The sequence below is a fragment of the Salvia hispanica genome, chromosome 3 (genome assembly GCF_023119035.1).
Source record: "Salvia hispanica cultivar TCC Black 2014 chromosome 3, UniMelb_Shisp_WGS_1.0, whole genome shotgun sequence".
In the NCBI taxonomy this organism is placed as follows: Eukaryota; Viridiplantae; Streptophyta; class Magnoliopsida; order Lamiales; family Lamiaceae; genus Salvia; species Salvia hispanica.
Window position 1 is genome coordinate 13,387,937 of NC_062967.1, and position 23,562 is coordinate 13,411,498.

At 36.4% G+C, this 23,562-nt stretch overlaps 1 protein-coding gene and 1 long non-coding RNA gene across 2 annotated transcripts; one reads left to right on the forward strand and one right to left on the reverse strand.

Annotated features, from left to right (window-relative positions):
- The first annotated feature begins 3,545 nt into the window (after positions 1-3,545).
- On the forward strand, positions 3,546-6,694 carry LOC125213467 (phospho-2-dehydro-3-deoxyheptonate aldolase 2, chloroplastic-like). Its single transcript, XM_048114029.1, has 5 exons — positions 3,546-4,175; positions 4,640-4,917; positions 5,040-5,316; positions 5,416-5,661; positions 6,277-6,694. The coding sequence occupies exons 1-5, from the start codon at positions 3,657-3,659 to the stop codon at positions 6,529-6,531; spliced, it is 1,575 nt and encodes a 524-aa protein (XP_047969986.1). The 5' UTR covers positions 3,546-3,656; the 3' UTR covers positions 6,532-6,694.
- A 7,220-nt stretch (positions 6,695-13,914) lies between these two features.
- Positions 13,915-14,745, reverse strand: LOC125211970. Its single transcript, XR_007174586.1, has 3 exons — positions 14,701-14,745; positions 14,506-14,605; positions 13,915-14,111 (listed from the first exon to the last, which is right to left on the reverse strand). It is a non-coding gene; the product is annotated as an uncharacterized LOC125211970 (long non-coding RNA).
- Between the last annotated feature and the right edge of the window lie 8,817 nt (positions 14,746-23,562).

Sequence of the window (23,562 nt, forward strand, 5' to 3'; positions counted from 1 at the left end):
CCACAATGTCACGCCAATGAAATACTATAAAAGTAGATTTATCCTGATCGATTTACGACAAATCATTCATACATGACGTCTGAGAAAATAAGTCATCACACCAACGAAACATACTAACTAGCTACCTATTGGCCGATCAATACGTAATCAATTTGTCATGACGAAACATATTAACTAGTTTCCTATTGGTTGATCAATACAGAATTGATTCGTCACGACGAAACATACTAACTAGCTACTTATTGGCCGATCTGTACATAATTGATTCGTCACGATGATAACATACTAACTAGCTACCTATTAGCTGATCTATACACAATTGATTCTCACGACGATAACAAACTAACTAGCTACCTATTGACTGATCTATACATAGTTAATTTGTCATGACTAAATATATAACTAGCTACTATTGGCCAAACTATACACAATTAATTTGTCATAAAATAGTCTATATATCATACCTTTTCCCTTGATCAATATGGATTTGACACACTAATGTCTTTCTTACATATTAAGTCATTGAAATTGTAAATTTAAAGAATCTTTTGACTTTTTTTCCTTTTTTTCTTTTTTTAACATTTTAACCACAAAATATTGCCAAAAAACAGATAAAAAAGAAAGAATTCAAAATTTGTTGCTATATTTTATCTATAGTAATAAAACCTTTTATCTATACTAAAAAAACTTTGTTTTCATTGGGGAGCCTTTTCTAATCGTGGAAAAAACGATTAAATTGATTTTGACAAAAAAAAAGAAAAAATACAAATAACATTACATCTATCGAATTAAACTAAATTACATATTTGATGCTTTTGATAAGTAGATAAGTCAATGTAAAGTAAATGTTAATCACAAACTTGATGATTTTGTAAATTTAATTTAAAGAAAACACCATGACATATACACAATCTTAACTATTTTATTATATACACACATACTACTATTGTTTTCATCATTTACAACATTTATATGTCAATTGGAAAAATCAATGAACCAATCACATTGATGTTTATCGTGCGCAATTAGTGCAATGCAGTAACTATTTATTGGTCAATCTAGACATAGTACTAAGTACCTAAGGAGTATTAATTAGTCGTTCTATACATAGTTAATTTGTCATGAAATAATCAATACATAATTTATATATATGATATATTAATGTTTTTTTACCGTTTAAGTCATTCAAATTATATTCCCTATTTAAAAATCAACAGTTAGATGCCTAAAAATAAAATAAAAACCTCAATGCAATAAATTTAATTTACGTAAGTGTTTGCATAGATATTTCGCCCTAAATAAATCAAAAGAATAATTTTTCCCCTTTATTTTCTTTTGTTTTTATCTAAACTTCTAACTGCAAAAGGATGCCAAAAAACAACAAATAGATGAAAAGGCATTAAATTTTTGTTGCTAGATCTTATCTATATCGATACAACTTTTTATCTCTACTTGAAGAACTCTGTTTTCATTTGGGGACCTTTTCTAATTGAGGAAAAGAGTAATGATGATAGATTGATAGTATACTTCATCTAATACCTTTTTAACTGATTTACAATATTATTTTGTAGTTATACCATTATATTTGAATTTCATTTTATATAAAAAACAATCTTGATACTTTTAATTTCTTTTGCTTTAGCTTTCTTAATATTATTTTTTTTATATACTTTATTCTCTATTATTTACGTACTTACGTAAATTCACATAGACATAATTTTCTTAAATCTCGTATCGAAATGCCTCAGCTATATTATGAGATTAGAGAATAATTAAATTTGATGGTTTTGATAATTAGATGAGTCAATATAATATCATGACATCGATCTCATAGTTTACACACAGTGTAAGGGGATTGTTCGGTTATATATTTATTTGTAACTAAAGGCATGTCGTCTAACCTTATCCGTTATTTGATTGTTTTTTTAAAGCTCGATCCATTGCGTCTCCACAATGTCAATATTTGATTAGGAGTACTACGTAAATATCATATTTACCCCTATAACTAGTTTAATCCTGGCCAAATTTTATTTTGACTAAGCTCAATTTATTTTTATCATTTTAAAAGGCGAGTTCACATAAAATTGTTGTGATCATTTCAATTTTTTTTTTGAGTGAACTACAAAAATGGTCCCTGGACTATGGGTTTATCTCGCCCATAGTCCCTGGACTTTAAAAATATCGCCAGTAGTCCCTGGACTAAGGGTTTATCTCGAAATTGGTCCTTTTGACTTTTTTTGGTACGAAAATACCCTTTGATATTATTTTGGGGGGTTTGGGTAATTTGGTCTTTTTACACTTTTAACATTTTAAATCTGATATTATTTTAGTTATGTACTAACTTTGATATTATTTCAAAATTATCATTCTTCTTCCATTTTGTTATCCTTCACTGAATTTGTTTTTTTAATTTCAATATTAGATTTAATTTTACAAAATTTTAAATTTTATTTTTTAAATATCAATAAATTTTTTTAATTATAAAAATTATTAAATAGCAAAAATTAATAGTTATAATCAATATTTGATAGTGTATAGTACTATGTAATCAATAAGGTATGACAACGCCTTAGTTTTAATCAATATTTAAATAGCTTTAATCATAAATAGATTATACAACACAATTTATTCTGAAATAAATATGCATCTAATGTAAGACTAATATAATTTTTGTTTATTAATTTGAAAACAATCAAAATTTACTAGAAAATTTCAACAAAAATACTCCTATATAAAATTTTAAGTAGGATCAAATTTTTAGTCAACTTCATAATATTTAATCACAAGCAATTATAACAACCGAACGGAGGCTAAATAGAATAACTCTTATTTTTCCATCATGATTAATATTATTTTTCTGTGCTTCTTCAATTCAATTGAATATTATATTAAATAACAAAAATTAATAGTTTTAATCAATATTTATAGTGTCCATGAATTAATAGTTTTCATTAAAAAATTTATTGATATTTAAAAATCTAAATATTAAATTTAATTTTTATAAAATTAAATCTAATATTGAAATAAAAAAAAATTCAGTGAAGGATAACAAAATGAAAAGAAGAATGATAATTTTGAAATAATATCAAAGTTAGTACATAACTAAAATAATATCAGATTTAAAATGTTAAAAGTGTAAAAAGACCAAATTGCCCAAACCCCCCAAAATAATATCAAAGGGTATTTTTGTACCAAAAAAAGCCAAAAGGACCAATTTCGAGATAAATCCTTAGTCCAGGGACTACTGGCAATATTTTTAAAGTCCAGAGACTATGGACGAGATAAACCCATAGTCCAGGGACCATTTTTGTAGTTCACTCTTTTTTTTTTTTAAAAACAACAGTTCCAAATTCCAACAACCTCCTTTGTTGAAGAAGCAGACACCTAACCTTCTGAAAAACTTGTTTGACAACTCCATTTTAGATTTCACCAACCAAATTAAATAATCATAAATAAATAAAAAAACAACTAAAAAAATAAAAAGGGAAAAGAAAGATTTTCACCTACCAAACTCTCCTTCTATAAAAAGCCATTCTTCATTTCAGCATTTTGCAGACATCTCTCTCTCTTCCCCACTCTCTCTCACACATTTCCCCCTAAACACATACTAACAGAGAGAGAGAGCAAAAAATCTCCGATCAAAAAACGAATTAACAATGGCTGCTGCTTTGCCGAACACCACCGCCTTCTCCTCCAAATCCGCCATCCAATCCCAAGCTCTCCTCCCCGGCGTCTCCCATTCCCCCTCATTCACCTGCGCCCCGGCCTCCGGCGCCGCTCGCCGCCACATCTCCGCCGTGCATGCGGCGGAGCCGGCGAAGGCTCCCGTGGTTGCGGCGAAGCCGGCGGCGGCGACTTCCTCCGCCGCCAAGTGGACGCCGGAGACCTGGAAGACGAAGAATGCTCTGCAGCTCCCTGAGTACCCCGATGCGGCGGAGCTGGAGTCGGTGCTCGACACCATGGCGGCGTACCCGCCGCTGGTGTTCGCCGGAGAGGTGCGGAGCCTCGAGGAGCGTCTCGCGGAGGCGGCTGTTGGAAAGGCCTTCCTGCTCCAGGGCGGCGACTGCGCTGAGAGCTTCAAGGAATTCAGTGCTAACAACATTCGTGATACCTTCAGGATTCTTCTCCAGATGAGCGTCGTCCTCTCCTTCGGAGGTCAATTGCCGGTTATCAAGGTATGAATCTGTTTTGATTAACTCGATTTTTGAATGGAATCTATTGATTGGCGATTCGATTTCGAGTAATTGTGTTTAGATCTGAAGTAGTTGCATCAGTAGCTAGCGAAACGATGATCGTAAAAAAAATGAGTGTATTCTCCTGATTTTGAGGCCGATTTTTGATTGATTCAATGCACATAAGCTAGATCTGCTTGCAACTGGGGATTTCAGTGTTTTCATGCAAACATTCTATTTGAATAAAAGTCTGAAACAGAATCGGTGATTTAGGTTGCTATTTGAGCCCATTCTGTTTGGGGATTTGGCATAAATCATTATTGGTTTGACGTACATTTGCTTTAAATGAGTATAACAAGCCATTAATAGATGCCTTCTTGTTTTAGGAATTAAAGCTATTGAGGTTTCAAATTTCCAGATTCTGCTAATCAACAGTGACTGACAATTTTGTGTATGGTTTTCAATAGGTTGGGAGGATGGCTGGGCAGTTTGCCAAACCAAGATCGGACCCTATGGAGGAAAAGGATGGAGTGAAGCTGCCGAGCTACAAGGGCGATAACATTAACGGTGACGCCTTCACTGAAAAATCAAGAATCCCGGATCCTAACAGGATGATCAGGGCCTACTGCCAGTCTGCGTCGACCCTTAATCTTCTCAGGGCCTTTGCCACCGGAGGTTACGCTGCAATGCAGAGAGTTACTCAGTGGAATCTTGATTTTGTCGAGAACAGTGAACAGGGCGACAGGTGTGTGGCATTGAAACGATCAGAGTTCTATAGTTTGATCTCGTCGTTTAATTTTTTAAATGATAGTACACTATTTTTGGCCTTTCAAGTTGCTAAAGTTCCATGTTTGAATTGTTCAATAGGTATCAAGAACTAGCTCACCGGGTTGACGAAGCCCTGGGGTTCATGGAGGCTGCTGGACTCACAATTGACCACCCTGTGATGTCGACAACTGAGTTCTGGACTTCCCATGAGTGTCTGCTGCTTCCTTATGAACAGGCGCTCACCCGTAAAGACTCAACAACTGGTCTCTACTACGGCTGCTCAGCCCACATGCTCTGGGTCGGTGAACGTACCAGACAGCTCGACGGTGCACATGTTGAATTCTTGAGAGGAGTCTCTAACCCTCTCGGTATCAAGGTAGCAACTTTAACATATATTTATAGAAGTAATTCTGAGTTACCAATTCTCAATCAATTTAGGCAACATGCTAAGATATCTACGGAATCTGTTTTGCAGGTGAGCCAGAAGATGGACCCGAAGGAACTTACTAAACTCATCGACATCTTGAACCCAACCAACAAACCTGGAAGAATTACTGTCATTGTCAGAATGGGCGCTGAGAATATGAGAGTCAAGCTTCCTCATTTGGTGAGGGCAGTCCGTGGAGCCGGCCAAATCGTAACCTGGGTATGCGACCCTATGCATGGAAACACCATCAAGGCACCTTGCGGACTCAAAACCCGTCCTTTTGATGCAATCTTGGTATGTTCACTTTCTTTCCTCGTCTTATGCAAATACCATAACATTTTTCCTATAACGCACCTCAGTCGAATTTAGTAATTACTTCATTCTGTTAATGCCTGCCGTATGTATTAGACTTAGACTTAGATCACTAGATGTACATATATATTGGTCTAATAAAACACTAGTTTAAACATTATGTTGTACGGATAAAAACCCGAAATGTTGGTAGATTGTTGACATCAACATTAGTCAATAGTGCCTTGAAGAAAGCGTGTAAGGTTTCTTTGCAAGGATTCTACCAATTTTGACTATGTCAATTGATAGAATGGTTGAATCGTTAAAAAAAATTAGTGTTTTCTAAAAAAATCATTAAGCTCATAGTTGAGTTGTGGTAGTTGAACAATATAATTAGGTGCGTGCCATTATTTGAGCTGTTGCTTTCTTCATTTTGCCACATGAATTATTTAAATCTAAGTAGGCCATCTTTGACAAGTTGCTTATGCTACGAATGTTCTCATCGTTGAATATTTTAACCAGGAGTGTCTCATCGTCTTCCTATCTAGATCTGCACTGTAAATCTGTAATAAATTATCACTCGAGTTCAAGTTACTTATCGAGCTTCACTAAATGCAGGCTGAGGTGAGGGCATTCTTCGACGTTCATGAGCAAGAAGGCAGCCACGCCGGTGGAATCCATTTGGAGATGACTGGACAGAACGTGACAGAGTGCATTGGAGGATCACGGACTGTGACATTCGACGATCTGAGCTCGCGCTACCACACCCACTGCGACCCGAGGCTGAACGCGTCGCAGTCCCTGGAGCTGGCCTTCATCGTCTCGGAGAGGTTAAGGAAGAAGAGGATGGCATCTCACAGTCTCCTGTCTTAAATTTTGAATGTGAATCCGCCGAAAAAGCCCAGATAAAAATTACAACAACCTGCTCACCTACTCAAAATGTGTCTGTTCTGTTGTAGAAGTCATGTCGAATTTATGTTTCTTTTGTGAACTTACAGTCTGAATTATTATTGAATAAGTCATGTGGTTGCCTTCAGTCTTGTGGTCCCTCTTCATGTCGTGTGCTCTATTATTTGCATCGATAAATATTTAATTTATTATTGTGCTTCGCTTTCATAACATGAATGAAACGTGAGATTATTGGGAAACACGAGATTGAAAAGTACACTATTTATGATCATGTTAAATTCGAATTTCTTGAGGAATACATTTGGGAATGTTAGATTATTATACAAAACGACTTTTTTTTTGGGGTATAAATGATACTAGTACTTGACATAACTACCACGTACAATTTGAATTTTCTATAAAGTAAAGGTTAAAACTAGCCCTGAACATATGTCCAATTTATGATTTTGGTCTTATACTTTATTTTTAAAATTTTTGCATTATGAACATTTTAACTCGGATCACAATTGGTTCTACACTAACAATTGCGTCAGTTTTTAAACGGTTTTAACTCGATTTTGACCGATTTTAAACGATTTAAACCCGAATGGGACTGTTAAAACCATCAAAATCGGGTTAAAACCGTTTAAAAATTGACGGAATTGTTAGTGTAGAACCAATTGTGATCCGAGTTGAAATGTTCAGGATGCAAAAATTCAGAAGCAAAATCGTAAAATGGGCATATGTTCACAACCTGTTTTGGCCTTTACTGTTTTCTATATATGGTTCTTTAATTTTTATGTTCATCTCATAGGATTTTGTGAGTCGGGTTACCCAATCTCTTATTGGAAATATTCAACTACGAGAACATAGTTTGTAGATAATTTATGTGTTGTGTGAGTAGTGTGATTCTTTGGATTATTAATGTCTTAGAGCATCAGCAACGCGGCTCGCCACCGGCTCGATCTCGTCTCGCCGAGACGGGTTGGCGGCGAGACAGTGTTGCAAAACGCATCTTGTGCCGCTAGGCGTGACGCTCACTCGCCGGCCCGCGAGTAGCGTCGTAATTATGATATATATATATATATATATATATATATATATAGAGTAGTGATATGGGGAAAGTGCCCCTTAAGTATATAACTAGAGAACAAATCACAGCCACAAGATCAAGAAAATCAAGGGCTAGTTTTAACACATGAGATTTTCGAATTTGAAGGAGAAATCAGTTCACTCTATCACAGATTTACTTCACTATACAAGGCGGGGGTATAATGGACATTTCACTAATAAAATTAGGGTTAACAATTGAATTAATTTCTCATTTGCAGAATTCATCTCCCGCCATCACTGCTCTTCCCGTCGCCTCCATCCATCGTCGCCGTCGCTTCCATCCACCGTCGCCGTCGCTTCCATCCATCGTCGCCATCGCTTCCATCCATTGTCGCTGCAATCGCCGTCGCCTCCATCCATAGTCGAACAATGAATCGAAATGAGAAAGATTTTTCAAAATGTAAGTTGTTCTACTAGTTTCTGATTTAGATTTCTCATTCTTATTTAGATTTAGTTTTGAGAATTCTGCAAATTCAAACGCCGAGAGTTTTTAATAAGTGAGATATGCAGTAGTTTATTATGGAATCCAAATTGAATAGAACATATGTTAGCTTACAGTTAATTACTACAGTTAACTACTTCTATGTTTTCTGTAGGTTTTGATCGACAGAAAAAAAAGAAAAACAACAACCGTAGACTCTCGATCGTGAGTAACAACTACCTGCTCTGTTTTTCATTTAGTGAAGTATTACATTATTAGAGTGAAGTGTTTGTGATCTATGCTTATTCTGCTCTATTTTTTCATTGGTTTGAAGTAAAACAGTGTTAAAGTGAAGTGTCTGTCATCTATGCTTGTAGTGCTTTGTTTTTCCAATTCAGTGAAGTAAAACATGCTTAGAGTGAAGTATTCCAGTGTTAGAGTGAAGTGTCTGTCATCTATGCTTGTAGTGCTTTGTTTTTCCATTTCAGTGAAGTAAAACATGCCTACGAGTGAAGTATTCCAGTGTTAGAGTGAAGTGTCTGTGATCTATGCTTGTAGTGCTTTGTTTTTCCATTTCGGTGAAGTAAAACATGGTTAGAGTGAAGTATTCCAGTGTTAGAGTGAAGTGTCTGTGATCTATGCTTGTAGTGCTTTGTTTTTCCATTTCGGTGAAGTAAAACAGTGTTAGAGTGAAGTATTCCAGTGTTAGAGTGAAGTGTCTGTGATCTATCGTTGTAGTGCTTTGTTTTTCCATTTCGGTGAAATAAAACATGGTTAGAGTGAAGTATTTCAGTGTTAGAGTGAAGTATCTGTGATCTATTCTTGTAGTGCTTTGTTTTTCCATTTCAGTGAAGTAAAACATGGTTAGAGTGAAGTATTCCAGTGTTAGAGTGAAGTGTCTGTGATCTATGCTTGTAGTGCTTTGTTTTTCCAATTCAGTGAAGTAAAACATGGTTAGAGTGAAGTATTCCGGTGTTAGAGTGAAGTGTCTGTCATCTATTCATGTAGTGCTTTGTTTTTCCATTTCGGTGAAGTAAAAACCAGTGTTAGAGTGAAGTATTCCGGTGTTAGAGTGAAGTGTCCGTGATCTATGCTTGTAGTGCTTTGTTTTTCCATTTCAGTGAAGTAAAACATGGTTAGAGTGAAGTATTCCAGTGTTAGAGTGAAGTGTCTGTGATCTATGCTTGTAGTGCTTTGTTTTTCCATTTCGGTGTAGTAAAACATGGTTAGAGTGAAGTATTCCGGTGTTAGAGTGAAGTGTCCGTGATCTATGCTTGTAGTGCTTTGTTTTTCCAATTCGGTGAAGTAAAACATGGTTAGAGTGAAGTATTCCAGTGTTAGAGTGAAGTGTCTGTGATCTATGCATGAATTAATAGTAAACAAATAACAATGCTACTAATATGAAGGCTTCGAATTCTTGTTATGATATGATGATTGTATGTATAGCTGATTGTTAGTATAATAATACTTGTATATGAAATACTATGGAGCTTCTATATACAAATGTATTCTTAACAAAGGTGAAAATTTTAGTAATCATTGCTAATGTTATCTTTCTTCTATTGATTTCAGTAACACTGCACCATATATAGATTCAAGAAGCTGCATTGCACCTTAGAGTGAAGTACATGATGACTGTTACTATGGCGAGCGGAACACGATTGAAAATATATTGCCTAAAAAAAGCAGCAAGTGAATGCTCCAAAGGCTAAGAACAAAGTATTGCAGCTCATTAATATTGTCGGAAACAAACCATGAGTCATTGAATAACTTGGCGACAACATCAAAGCATTATCAAGAATGTAGCAACAACATGGAGATAAATGTGGAAAAATGATTGTAAACTTCAAGCGTTCATGACCATTTGTATGAAACTAGTTCATAATGTGTCATTTAATACAATATAAAGCTTATCCGTTGCAATTAAATTCAATATTATGTTGACTATTAATTTACTTCACTGCATAGCATATTTTCTTCACTATAGAGCAGTTTTATATCACTGTACATAACAGTTACTACACTATATAGTATTTCAACTTCACTGCAAGTATATGTTCACAATAAATGAACCAAAACATGTAATTGAAATAAAAATCACTCAAAAGTGTACTAAAAATGAGTCATAAGTGCTCTACAAAGTGAACTATTTATGTCAAAATCCTCACTGCCTATGTTTTGCCTTCTCATTCCCCTTTTTGCAATTCCCCAATCAATGCTCTCTTTTGTGTGGAAAATAGGACAACACCTTCTGCAAGAAGATGCTTCTTACCTGGGACAGAAGGGCAACAACAAATGTCAAATGGTGATCATGATTATCCTTACCCGTAAAAGGAGCAAATATCATACAGTAGTTACATATTAAAACCTTCATATAAGTACACTATAAAGCAACTTTAATTAACTATAAGTAATATAAACTTCACTATAAAGCATGCAAAATATATTTCATTATAAGCATATACTAGTTCACTATATACTCAATATACTTCACTATATGTTCAATATACTTCACTATATACTCAATATACTTCACTTTATGAAATATTCACAATAAATCACTGTTTGTATAAAAAGGCAATGTTATACTTCATTGTTTGTTATATATACTTCACTATATGAAATATACACATCAGTGTAAACATTAAATCACTAGTGTATAAAAAACCAAAGTTATACTTTACTCTATGAAATATTTACATCACTATAAATGATAAATACTTCACTCCAACGTAATATAAGTAGTTTTAGAGCTAATCATGTTGTGCAATTCACAAAACGCGTACACTTCCATTTAAAGCATATATACCTCACTCTGACATCTTTTTTCGCATCATACACACACTAATCATGCTATAAGAACAAACACATAGACTTCATCTTCATCACTTTAACTGATAATAATTGATAATTACCTTTAGATTCTTCTTCTTCTGATGAAGGGGAATCTGAATCAGAATAATCTGCCAACGATGGTTACGGAATTGACTCCATGCGATCAGAAATTCAAATGTCGTTGATCAATCTCGCTGGAGAAATGAATCAGAAAGAAATCGAGCTGCAGTATTGAATCGTGGCTGACCAATCGCGATGAGGAATGAATCGAGATGAATAAATCAGGAATCGTTGAATTGTGATGGAGAAAATTCGTAAATCATGACTGATCAATTCACAAATTTGGACGATTCACGATGAACTAATCAGAAATCTGGATGATTCAGGAAAAACGCGATTTGATTAGGAAGATCAAATAAGAAATCTGGACGGAAGATGAACAATTTTGAATCTATGGAAGAAATCATAAGCTGAATTTGGTTCAGATTGTACAAATCGCTACACACAATTCACGTTAATCTTATGAGTTCCGAAAATGCCCTTGGGCTTTTATTTTGAGAAAAATCTGAAAGATTATTTAAGCCATAGGATTAATTTGGAGTAATAAGATATGTGGCTGAGATTTAGTCTCTAGTTATACACTTAAAATTAGTTAGACCTTGATCACTCCTCTCTCTATATATATATATATATATATATATATATATATATAGGGGTGCGTTAAAATGACAACACTCTTAAAATGACACTATGACACCACGCTAGACTGCAATATTATAAACGCTAGACTGCAATATCCAATACACTAGACTGCAATCTATAGATTGCAGTCCAGCGTATTGAATATTGCAATCGGGAAAAATTGCAGTCCTAGTGTATTGGATATTGCAGTCCGCGAAAATTTACCATTGAGCAATTTTTATGATTGCCACATGGCAGCTTATTATTCGTCCACGTGTACAAATGATTGGCTAGGAATGGTGGTATAGTGTTACTTTAAGTGATGTTGTCATTTTAACACAATCCTATATATATATATATATATATATAGGGAGGTGATCAAAATAAGAATGCATTGAAATCCAAAAATGCAGCCCAAATCTTGGCCCTAGGATTAGATGATCTAATGGTCAATAATTAACCCAAAACACGGAATGTCATAATTAAGTAGTTTTAGGTCATATTATAAGATTTGGGTTTATGTCATGTTAAGATCATTTTAGGTCATGCTTTGTTAGCATGACCTAAAAATAAACTAACTATGACCTAAAAATGTCCTACTAATGACCGTGTTCTGCGTTTCTGTATTTAAATCTGGTCTTCATAGATCAAATATATATATATATATATATATATATATATATATATATATATGATTTTGATCAAAACAAAAATGGCTTTAAATAAAGAAATACAGGCCAACTTTCAGCCTTAGGATCTGGCGAGATCATCTTGTAATTAAAACATCTAATGGCTCAATTAATTCACTAAATCTTATTATTTTATTCACTAAAAATCCAATAAGGTTACTAAAGTCATTAGCTACCTCTCGATTGTTATGGCAACTCCTATAATCTTGCAATTTCTCTTTCCACTAACAAATCATATGCGTGAATTATGATTTAACATTCCTCAACTTCATCTCCTTCGTATCTTCATCTTCTTCAGCCACTGTACCATCAAACTTCCATTATACTTGTTCCAGATTAATTTGTTTCATTCTCAATTCTATATTATCGTCGTTGGCAGATCCCAACTCCAAGCGTGTTCCATATTAATCTGTTCCATTTTCAATTCTATATCATCGTCGTTGGCAGATCCTAACACATTCTACTTCGCACGTAGATAATCAATCATACTCCGATGACGTTCTTGAGAATACAGGTTATGGTTATTGTTTTCTACTTCATTTGTTTGTTATGCTCCAATTCATATATTTGTATCTGTGTTTGTCATGGTCTTCTGTTGTATGAATATTTTCACCTATACTATTTGATTGATTTTTCGCTATGCTTCGATTTGTGTTTAGTATGACCCATTTCCGTATAAGACAGTTATAATTGTTGTATGCCGCGATTTCATCCTATTATGACCTATTATCATTCTAAATCCAGTAGATGGAAACTTGTCTTTACTTCATCATCGTTAGTTTTTAGGTGTGTTCTGATCATGAATTATTACAGATTTAAATACACCAGAATGCCCTATAGAGCTAAACCTTTTGTTGGTCGTAGCTTCCCCACATTGGACAACGCCATTGAATTTTACGAGAACTATGGTTGCCGTGTTGGTTTTGACACAAGGAAGAACGGTTCAAAGAAGGTTGATGATCTCACCATATGGTTTTACATGGTGTGTAACATAGAAGGTGAACAGAAATTTAGCGATCAAAAACTCAAACGACGACGTAAATCGAAAAAATGTGGATGTTGGTTTATTATGACACAAATTAACCATACGATGATATGACCCAAATATTAATTTATTATGACCCAATGTATGAATTCTCAGATACTATATTTTTTTTTGCCTGATTATGCTCATTATGACTCTTACATGCATATATTATGACATGAACGGCTAATTTACATAATCAATTTTTTCTCACAAGTTGCTTAGTTACTTTACAAAAATTGCCACAACAAATTAATGATTTTATTTTTATCTTTTTTGCTCAAAATGACTCTAACATCTACGAAGTATGACATAGAGTCATCTTATACTGTGTTTTTACTTTTCAGAAGAGATCAAACAACCAACATATTTTATCTTGGTCATAGAGTCTGAAAAATAATTCATATTAAAATCTAATTTGAAGAAACAATTAAATCCAATGTCATTTTAAAGTATCACCCATTGATGAAATAAAATGTTTGAAAATCCATATGTTAAATACGCACATAATTATATCAATGAAACATACTTTAAATCCAAAATTTATGACATGGCCATTACAAAAGCTTTGTAGCTTGCTACCATTTGTAGCTTGATACCATCTTTTCAACATCGATCATCATTTTCTTGTTGTCCGTTGCATAATTTTTGGATGTCAATGATTTATTGGAAAGGGAGCTGTGATTATTTTCAGCTAACTTCAACACAATAGTTTTTAGCTCTTAAATACTGAAGCACACCCTTATATCTAGTCGATAGTCCACAATTCCAATGGCCTTCTCTCACCCATGTTGACTTCCATCTGAGAAAATAAACATTGCAGTCACTTATGACATAAAAGTGATACAAACATGACCTAATTCATATATTTCACTTAAGACATAAAAGTGATACAAACATGACCAAATTCATATATTGCTATACTACATAACCCATAAAACTATTCCAATGCTAATCAGTGACCATACATTTATTTTAGGTGATTCCAAATTGAATGCAACTTATAGAAACAATAACAGTTTATAAACATGACACAAAACTGTTACATATATGACCTAATACGTTTCATGTATATGAAATGAAATTTTGAGAGACATTCTGAGTTTTTTCTGTAAATCTGTTACCCATTTCCAACAAAAAATATTAAAGTTTAGTTCACATTTCTCCATTACTGAAAAAGACATCTCGGTAAGTACCTTTTTCAGGACCATTCATATTTGCTTAGGCCTCGCCTTAGCCATTAATGATTCCCTCTCTCTCAATTGTTCTTCAAAGTTCGCCAACCAGATTGAGCGGCTATTCGAAACACAATAAAGGTTAGAAAATTAGGGCAAAATTTAAAAATCCAAACAATCGACACCGAAATGAACCAAATCTAGGTGGCCAAATACCATTTTTCGGAGGTTGGTTTTGTGTTTCTTTCTTGTTCACCTTCATCCTTTCATAAACTTATGGATAGCGAATAAAAATACCAGAAATCGTGAATTAATTTTGACCCAAAACTAAAAATAGAAATTATTAGAAAGTTTAATTAACCTTTACCGTCCACGATCCCTGCTCCGGCAGAGCAAGTGCTCGTCGTCGATAAAGAAGCGTCGCTGTTGAGAGAGATCGCCGATTTCGTTGAAGCGTGTGAAATAAATTACTAGGGTTTTTTGTTTAGGAGTGAATGATTTTGTGTTATTTGCTTTGAAGAAATGATAAACCTTTTCTCTCTCTCACCTAATATCTAGCGTAGGAAATGAAAATGTAATTTGCTGTCAATATTAATAAATCCCATAAAATCCGCCCATTAAAACAGTAGGTGACGGTTCCTAATTTTTTTGATTCCTAATTTGCCCCTCACATGACACAAATCCGTCTTATTATGACCCAACAAAAACGATGAGTCATTCCAGATCGTGGCCATTAATCTCCAAATCCAACGGTTCATATATGGTATGTATTTCTATACTTAGGGACTTCTTTTGGTAGATGAAAACCCATATATAGGGGAGCATTAAGGTCCTATTGCCCCCTTAGTGTCTATTTCCTTCTTAATATCATCCATTAGATTAGTATGATGGACGGACTAGATGAAGCCTCACAAAATCATCCGTGTTGCATTATTAGGTTCATTCTGTGCATTACGGGTAATTACGGGTACAGAAGAAATTACCGGTACTCTCGAAAAAATATAATTTCAACGAGAATTAAAAACAATACAAATTTCGCAAGATATTTTAGAAGCAGAAATTTCTTCTATGGAGAATGATGGGAGAAAAATCATGAAAGAGAAGAAATAATTCTGTAATCTTATAAATAAAATCGCTTGAATATTTTGTGATGGAGAGAATCATGGACTTTCCATAACCGACGTAAATGTGTATCCCCTAAACGCCCTTTTCTATTTTTTTAATGAATAAAAAGGATTAAATCAGGCCCTATTTTCGGCCCTTAGATCTTGAAAATTGATGGTGGAGATTGAGAAGGAAAAAGAACAAAAGATGCAAAAAGGATGTGAATACATCCCTATATATATATATATATATATATAGAGTTGTGATCAATGTCGAACCAATTTTAAAGACCAAACTAGAGACCAAATCTGGGCCATTAGATCTAGTTTTTTTGATGAGATGTGCTGCTGCGAAAATTTTTTCTTCTTCATTACTAGCCCATTTTACTTCATTATATATGTTTATTACTTCATTCTGTACTTCAAATGCTTCTACACATACTTCATTCCAACAATTTATTACATTATTCAATGTGTTTATTAAACCATATTAGCGCCATGGCGTTGGTGATAGATATTGTAGAGAGAAAGACCGACACGCAACGGCGAAACCACATTTCGTACTGAAATGAAGTAAAAACCTACTGGAATGAAGTAAAAACTCACTAGAATGAAGTAAAAACCTACTAGAATGAAGTAATATATTCTGGAACGAAGTTAAATCTTCGTAACATGTTAGTATGACTTATTTACCTTCAGATGAATTAAAATAGGCTCGTGATGAAGGCGAAAATAATTTATAAATTTCTGTATCTTATCCATAAAAAACTAGATCTAAAAGCCCTAATTTGGTAGGGTTCGGTGGTTCGGTCTTTAAGAGTGGATTTGTGGATAATAGGACTCTATATATATATATATATATATATATATATGTAGGGTTTTGATCTATGAAGACCAGATTTAAATACAGAAATGCAGAACACGGTCATACGTAAGACATTTTTAGGTCATAGTTAGTTTATTTTTAGGTCATACTAACAAAGCATGACCTAAAATGATCTTAACATGACATAAATCCAAATCTTATAATATGACCTAAAACTACTTAATTATGACCTTCCGTGTTTTGGGTTAATTATTGACCATTAGATCATCTAATCCTAGGGCCAAGATTTGGGCTGCATTTCTGGATTTAAACACATACTTGTTTTGATCATCTCCCTATATATATATAGGGATGTATTAAGATGACAACCCTCTTTATTGTAACACCATACCACCATTTTAGGCCATTGGATTTGAAAATCGTGTGCTTGTCATGCTGCCACGTGTAAAAACACGGAGGGGTAAAATAGGAAATTTCTAATTTTACGTTACCAGATTGCAGTGTTGTTCATTGAATATTGCAGTCTTACCACAATAATATTGCAGTTTACCACGATTGCAATATCTAATACAGTAGACTGCAATATCTAATACAGTAGACTGCAAACTCGTGTTTTTTCGCGAAATTTAATCCTGGGCGTCCATAGATGAGATCTAACGGACTATATTGGTGGTATGGTGTTATCCTATCTATGGTGGCACCATAGTGCACCCCTATATATATATAGGGTTGTGTTAAAATGACAACACCTCTTAAAGTAACACCATACCACCATTCCTAGCCAATCATTTGTACATGTGGACGAATAATAAGCTGCCATGTGGCAATCATAAAAATTGCTCAAGGGTAAATTTTCACGGACTACAATATCCTATACACTAGACGCAATTTTTCCGACTGCAATATCCAATACGCTAGGCTGCAATCTATAGATTGCGGTCTAGCGTTATACTATTGCAGTCCAGCATATATAATATTGCAGTCTGGCGTGGTGTCACAGTGTCATTTTAGAGCATCTCCAATGCTATTAAGCCAGCCATAGGCCAGCCACTCTCTCTCCCTGCCACGTCAGCAGCACTAAAAATCCACCTGCCACATCAGATTTAGGCCAGCCATAGGCCAGTCGCAAAAAAAATAATTCAAAATATACTACATTTATGGAATTAAAATTACGATTAAATTATGGAATTAAATTTACGAGACATATACGGGAAAATTCATTAATTGCATTTAAAAAGGTACATAGATAAAAAAAATTACATTTAAAAAGGTATATAATAAAGAAAAAAAAACTATCGCCGTGCAGTCCTCCGTGCCCACAACTCTTCAATTATATCCTTTTGGAGTTGAATATGAGCATCCACTTGGCGCATGTTGGCAAATTCCTTGAGGCGGCCGACTTCATCGAGAGGTACCCCCTGTCGTACACTAGGGGTGGCCGTTCCGTGGCTTGGACCGGCTTCATCGTCATTGGCCCAACTAGTCGGTTGTACGCCTTCGTCTTCGACGATCATGTTGTGCAGGATAATGCAGGCGTACATTATTTGGGATACGCATGTGACATCCCACAAACGCGTTGGACCCTTAATTGCCGCCCATCGAGACTGGAGCACACCAAATGCGCGCTCCACGTCCTTGCGCGCCGACTCCTGTCGTTCCGCAAAGTAGGCCTTCCTTTCATCACTTGTTTGCCTGAACGTCTTCACAAAGACGGCCACCGAGGGTATATCCCATCCGCCAAGTAGTAGCCCATATCATGCCGGTTGTCATTGGCCACAAATGAGACGGGCTGGACCGACGCCCCGGCACTTCTCGTTGAAGAGGGGAGACGAGTTCAGGACGTTGAGGTCGTTGTTCGACCCGGCTACCCCAAAATACGCATGCCAGATCCACAGCCGGTAATCAGCTACGGCCTCGAGGATCAACGTGGGATTCTTTGACTTGTAGCCGGTCGTGTAGGCCCCCTTCCAGGCAGTCGGACAGTTCTTCCACTCCCAATGCATACAATCTATGTTGCTTAACATCCCGGGGAACCCATGCTTCTCCCCGTGCATCTGCATCAAATTCTGACAATCTTCGGGAGTAGGGCTTCGAAGGTACTGCTCACCGAAAATGTTTATCACGCCCCCACAGAAATTTTTCAGACATTCCAGGGCTCGTCGACTCACCGATGTGGAGGTACTCATCCCACATGTCTGCCGCGCCTCCGTAGGCCAACTGCCCGATTGCCGCCGTGCACTTTTGAATAGGGGTGTGGTCGGGTCTGCCAACCGCATCGTGCCTGAAGCGGAAACACAGATATCGACGCTCTAATGCGCCAACGATACGTATAAACAACTCCCTGCGCATTCTAAAACGCCGCCGGAACATGTTGGCGGGAAACCGCGGGTTCTCTGAAAAGTAGTCGTCGTACAGCCGCTGATGTGCAGCGGCGTGATCCCGATCAATCACTTCTCGGCGGTGGATAACCGGAGGAGGGCGAGGTATCGCCTGCTGTTCCACCCTACGCATGTACCGCTCCATCTCGCGGTTCATGTAGGCCTCCATAGCCTCGTTCATCCTCCGTTCGTACTCCTCAGCATCCCCACCACTACCACCACTGCTACCACCCGCGTTACTCATCGCTCGATGATGCTCTTGTACAGAAAGTTAGAGAGAGAGAAAACACGTTAAAACAAGCGGTGCAAATGAAAATGAAACTAAAATCGCGTTTATATAGGTTTTTAAAAAAAAAATTTAAAAATCGTCGTTGGCCGATCGGGCCGCCACAATGGCGGCCAGCGCATCGGCCAGCCACACGCAATCGGCTAGCCTTGGCCGGTTTTTCCGCCGAAAATCGGCTGGCCTACTCCAATGGTTCGGCTAGCCGGTGGCTAGCCTACCAATGGAGATGCTCTTAAGAGTGTTGTCATTTTAACGCACCCCTATATATATATATATATATTAAATCCTATATTTTGAAAAAAAATTAATTTTTTTTTTCAAACAGTCATATGACCGTTCAAACAGTCGAAATTTTTATTTTTTTTATTTGCTTTTCTTTTATTATTCTATAAATACTCCCTTCATCTTCCATTCTCCATTCTACACACAAACAGTACACTCATCTATTCTTCTCTCAAATATCTTGTCTCTTTTCTCTCCAATTTTTGAAAAAACGTCCGGCGATGGAAACTCCGGCGGCCGCGGCTAGAACACCCTAATGTCCATGTACCTGCTCGCCACGATGGCAAACACTTCAAAAATGAGTCCTCTCCAATTTGAAGCCCATATGGACGACATTGAGCATATGAAAGCTCAACTTGGTATTCGGTCTCGATCTAACTTGGGTGCACCTCCACCCACTTCGAGGGATGATTCGCCGGCGGAGTAGTTTTTATAATTTAATTTAGAGTATTTTAATTATGTATTTTTAATTTTTTTAAGGATTTTAATTATGTATTTATTTTATTTTTAGGATTTTAAATTATGTATTTTTTTTATTTTTTAGGCCTTTAAATTGTAATTTTTATTTTATTTAATGAAGTGTGCTTTTATTAATTGAATTTGTTGGAATTAAAAATAAAAAATGAAATTGAATGAATAGTTAAGGGATGAGACGGTTTAAGAGCATCAGCAGCGCGACTCACCACCGGATCGATCTCGTCCCGGCGAGACCGCGTTGCAAAACGCATCTCGTCCCGAAGAGACGGGACGTCTCGTCGCACGTCGCGCACGGAAGGGGCCGGGCACGAGCTGTCTCGCCACGCGACAGCGCCACGTGGCGCGCGCTGGCGCTAGGCGTGACGTCCACTCGCCTGCCCGCGAGTGGGCGTCGTAATTATGACGTCATAATTTATTTATTTTTAAAAAAAATTCGAAATTTCGAGATTTTTTTTTCAAACGGTCGAATTTTTATTTATTTATTTATTTTCTTTTATTATTCTATAAATACTCCCTTCCTCTCCCATTCTCCATTCTACACACAAATACTACACTCATCTATTCTTCTCTCAAATATCTTATCTCTTTTTTTCTCCAATTTTTGAAAAAATGTCCGGCGATGGAAACTCCGACGGCGGCGGCCGCCGCTCCGGCGGGTTCGACTTGAACTCGTTTTGCGATTGGGCGGGCATGTACAACGTTTTGGGTACTACCGATACCGGTTCGTCGCAGGGCACCCAAGGCTCGACGACTCCACCGGCGTACCAAATACCACATTTTGATGTGGATGCATACTATCGGCCCTCCCCCCAAAGGTACGGGCAATCGCCGGGATTATCCAAATTCCGGAGAATTTTCCGGATGAACGCACTTTGGGATACCGGCCGATAGGTTGAGGCTCCGCCAGGAACGAAGTAAATGCCGAGGTGGCCGAGGAGGAAGAGGGTGACGACGAGGTTGTGGTGGACGGCGGCCGTCATCCATACAACCAAAAGGAGACGTTGGCTCTGTACGACGCTTGGATCACCGTCTCGTACGATCTTGTCGTCGGGAATCAACAAACCAGCTTGTGTTTCTGGAAAAAAGTCACCGAACTTTATAACGCACGAAGGCCGAAGAAGACCTTTGCCCACAACGTGAAGATGCTCCGCAGTCATTGGAACCGATGCGACAAAGATGTTAAAAAAATTTGTTGCGATATACAGGGTAGAAGAGGCGAATTTTCAAAGCGGAGTCAGTGGAGCCGACATTCTGAGAGCGGTGTTGCGGGTCTTTAAAGACGACGTCGGTAAAGATTTCAAGCATGTCGATGTTTGGTTAAAAGTCCACCACCTTGAAAGGTGGGCAGGCGGTGTCCAGTCGGGCTCGAGCTCGAAACGCACGAAGCACACGGCGCGTGGCCAATACTTGTCTAGTGAGGGCAGCGAAGGCAACACCTCACAAGAGGGCACGCCAAGCGATGATGCAGGGGGTCTTCCGGTTCACGACGTCGGCCGCAAGGGACCAAGGCGGCGAAGGCGGCTAGAGCGAGGGGGATGGATAGGGGCCGCGGCGAATCAAGCCAGGCGGGCTCGGGCTCAGGCTCCGGCACGGGATCGAACACCCTAATGTCCATGTACCTGCTCGCCACGATGGCTGACACTTAAAAAATGAGTCCTCCCAAATTTGAAGCCCGTATGGACAGAATTGAGCATATGAAAGCTCAACTTGGTATTCGGTCTCGATCTAACTTGGGTGCACCGCCACCGACTTCGGGGGATGATTCGCCGGCGGAGTAGTTTTTATAATTTAATTTAGAGTATTTTAATATGTATTTTTAATTTTTTTAGGATTTTAATTATGTATTTCTTTTATTTTTAAGGCCTTTAAATTGTAACTTTTATTTTTGAATTTGTTGGAATTAAAAATAAAAAATGAAATTGAATGAATAGTTAAGGGATGAGATGGTTAAGAGATGGAGGGATGCAAGTGTTGTCTCTTAGTTAAGAGATGGGCTGAAAAGTACAGTGGGGCCCATGAATAGTTAATGGATGAGATGGTTAAGGGATGAATAAGAGATAGCGTTGTGGATGGCTTAAGAGATGGAGGGATACAGGTGGTGTCTCTTAGTTAAGAGATGGGCTGAAAAGTACAGTGGGACCCATGAATAGTTAAGGAATGAGATGGTTAAGGGATGAATAAGAGATAGCGTTGTGGATGGCCTTATAAATTTTGACCCCAATTTTGAGATTTTGGGTATTCAATTACTCGTATAGGATTATAATGTAACCAAAATAAGTTTTGGGATAAGTGTCGGGTATAGAGTTGAGCCAAATTTTGGGATCGAGTACGTGATTTTTGGGGTCAAGTATTTATGTATATCTATCTACTTGAGGGAACATCTTTTTTTGTCCACGAACTTTGTCAAAGTATCATTTTAGGTCTGTGAACTTTGAAAATATCATTTGAGGTCCGTCAACTATGAATTAATATCAATTGAAATACTTTTTTATTATTTACAAGTTTTTTGGACGAAAATGACCTCAATACCTTTAAAGGGTACATATTTTTAATAAACTTATCACATACTCATATTTTTTATAAATATCTTTACTATATACTTTGACCTTTATTATTATCACTTAATTTTTTGTATGTCACAAAATTAAGTAATAATATTGAAGGTCAAATTATATTTAGAAAATTCGTCAAAAATATATAGTAAATATATTTATAAAAAAGTATGAGTATGTAATAAGTTTATTAAAAATATGTACCATTAAAGGTATTGAGTATTTTCGTCTGAAAAAACTTGAAAGTAATAAAAAGTACTTCGATTGATATTAACTCATAGTTTATGAACCTCAAATGATATTCTCAAAATTCACGGACCTAAAATGATATTTTAACAAATTTCACGGACAAAAAAAATGTTCCCTCTATCTAATTTGACACCATCTAGACTGTCTGAATTATGTTTCATATTTTCAGATGGTGCAGATTTTGTGGAAATTGATTGTGAAAAACATAAGGCAGATTTAGGGAATCAATTGGGCTGATTTGCAGAAATAATAAAGTTGACTTGGGCTCAAAAAAAATAAGTGGGCATCCTCAAGAAAAATAATAATTGGACTTGTAAAAGAATAAATGCAATAGGCCCAAATGTGTATATTATTATCCTTCTATGGACTAAATGAACTAAAACAAAAATTACTTAAATATTTGACGTTCTTTTGGGAACAATTAAAAAAGATTGGAAAAAATTGGGGTGTTACACCTGCTTATCATTTATTGTAAAAGTGAAATAAGATTTTTAACGAGGGAAGAACACAAAATGACAAAATAGGACACTTAATTGGGGACAAAGAGATTATTTGGTATATCAAACGGATACAAACTTATGTGTCCTTCTGTTTAGGACATAAACACAATAAAATTATCAAAATGTCACCAAACATCCTAGATGGAGTTCTATCCAAAGTGGTACAACACAAAATGTACCCATTTTGTGGTAGTTTTATTTCCTTTGCATGGTCTTTTAGAGATGATATGAGAATTAATAGATGATGAGAACTCACGCTTGATAGCTTCATCACAAATAATCTGGCCGAAATCCATTCTCTGATTTCCACCCATTAGCTACCAAATCCTTCAAACTAAATATAAGTATTTCCTCCTTACGTAATGTCCAACTAAGTTAGGTACGATCAGCTTTAAAACAAAGAAGAACTATGGTAGAAAATCAGT

Excerpts from the sequence above, each read along its gene's own strand:
- LOC125213467 (XM_048114029.1), top strand. The coding sequence starts at position 3,657 with ATGGCTGCTGCTTTGCCGAACACCACCGCCTTCTCCTCCAAATCCGCC. Across the intron at positions 4,176-4,639 it reads GTCAATTGCCGGTTATCAAG|GTTGGGAGGATGGCTGGGCA; the intron begins GTATGAATCTGT and ends GGTTTTCAATAG. Across the intron at positions 5,662-6,276 it reads GTCCTTTTGATGCAATCTTG|GCTGAGGTGAGGGCATTCTT; the intron begins GTATGTTCACTT and ends CACTAAATGCAG.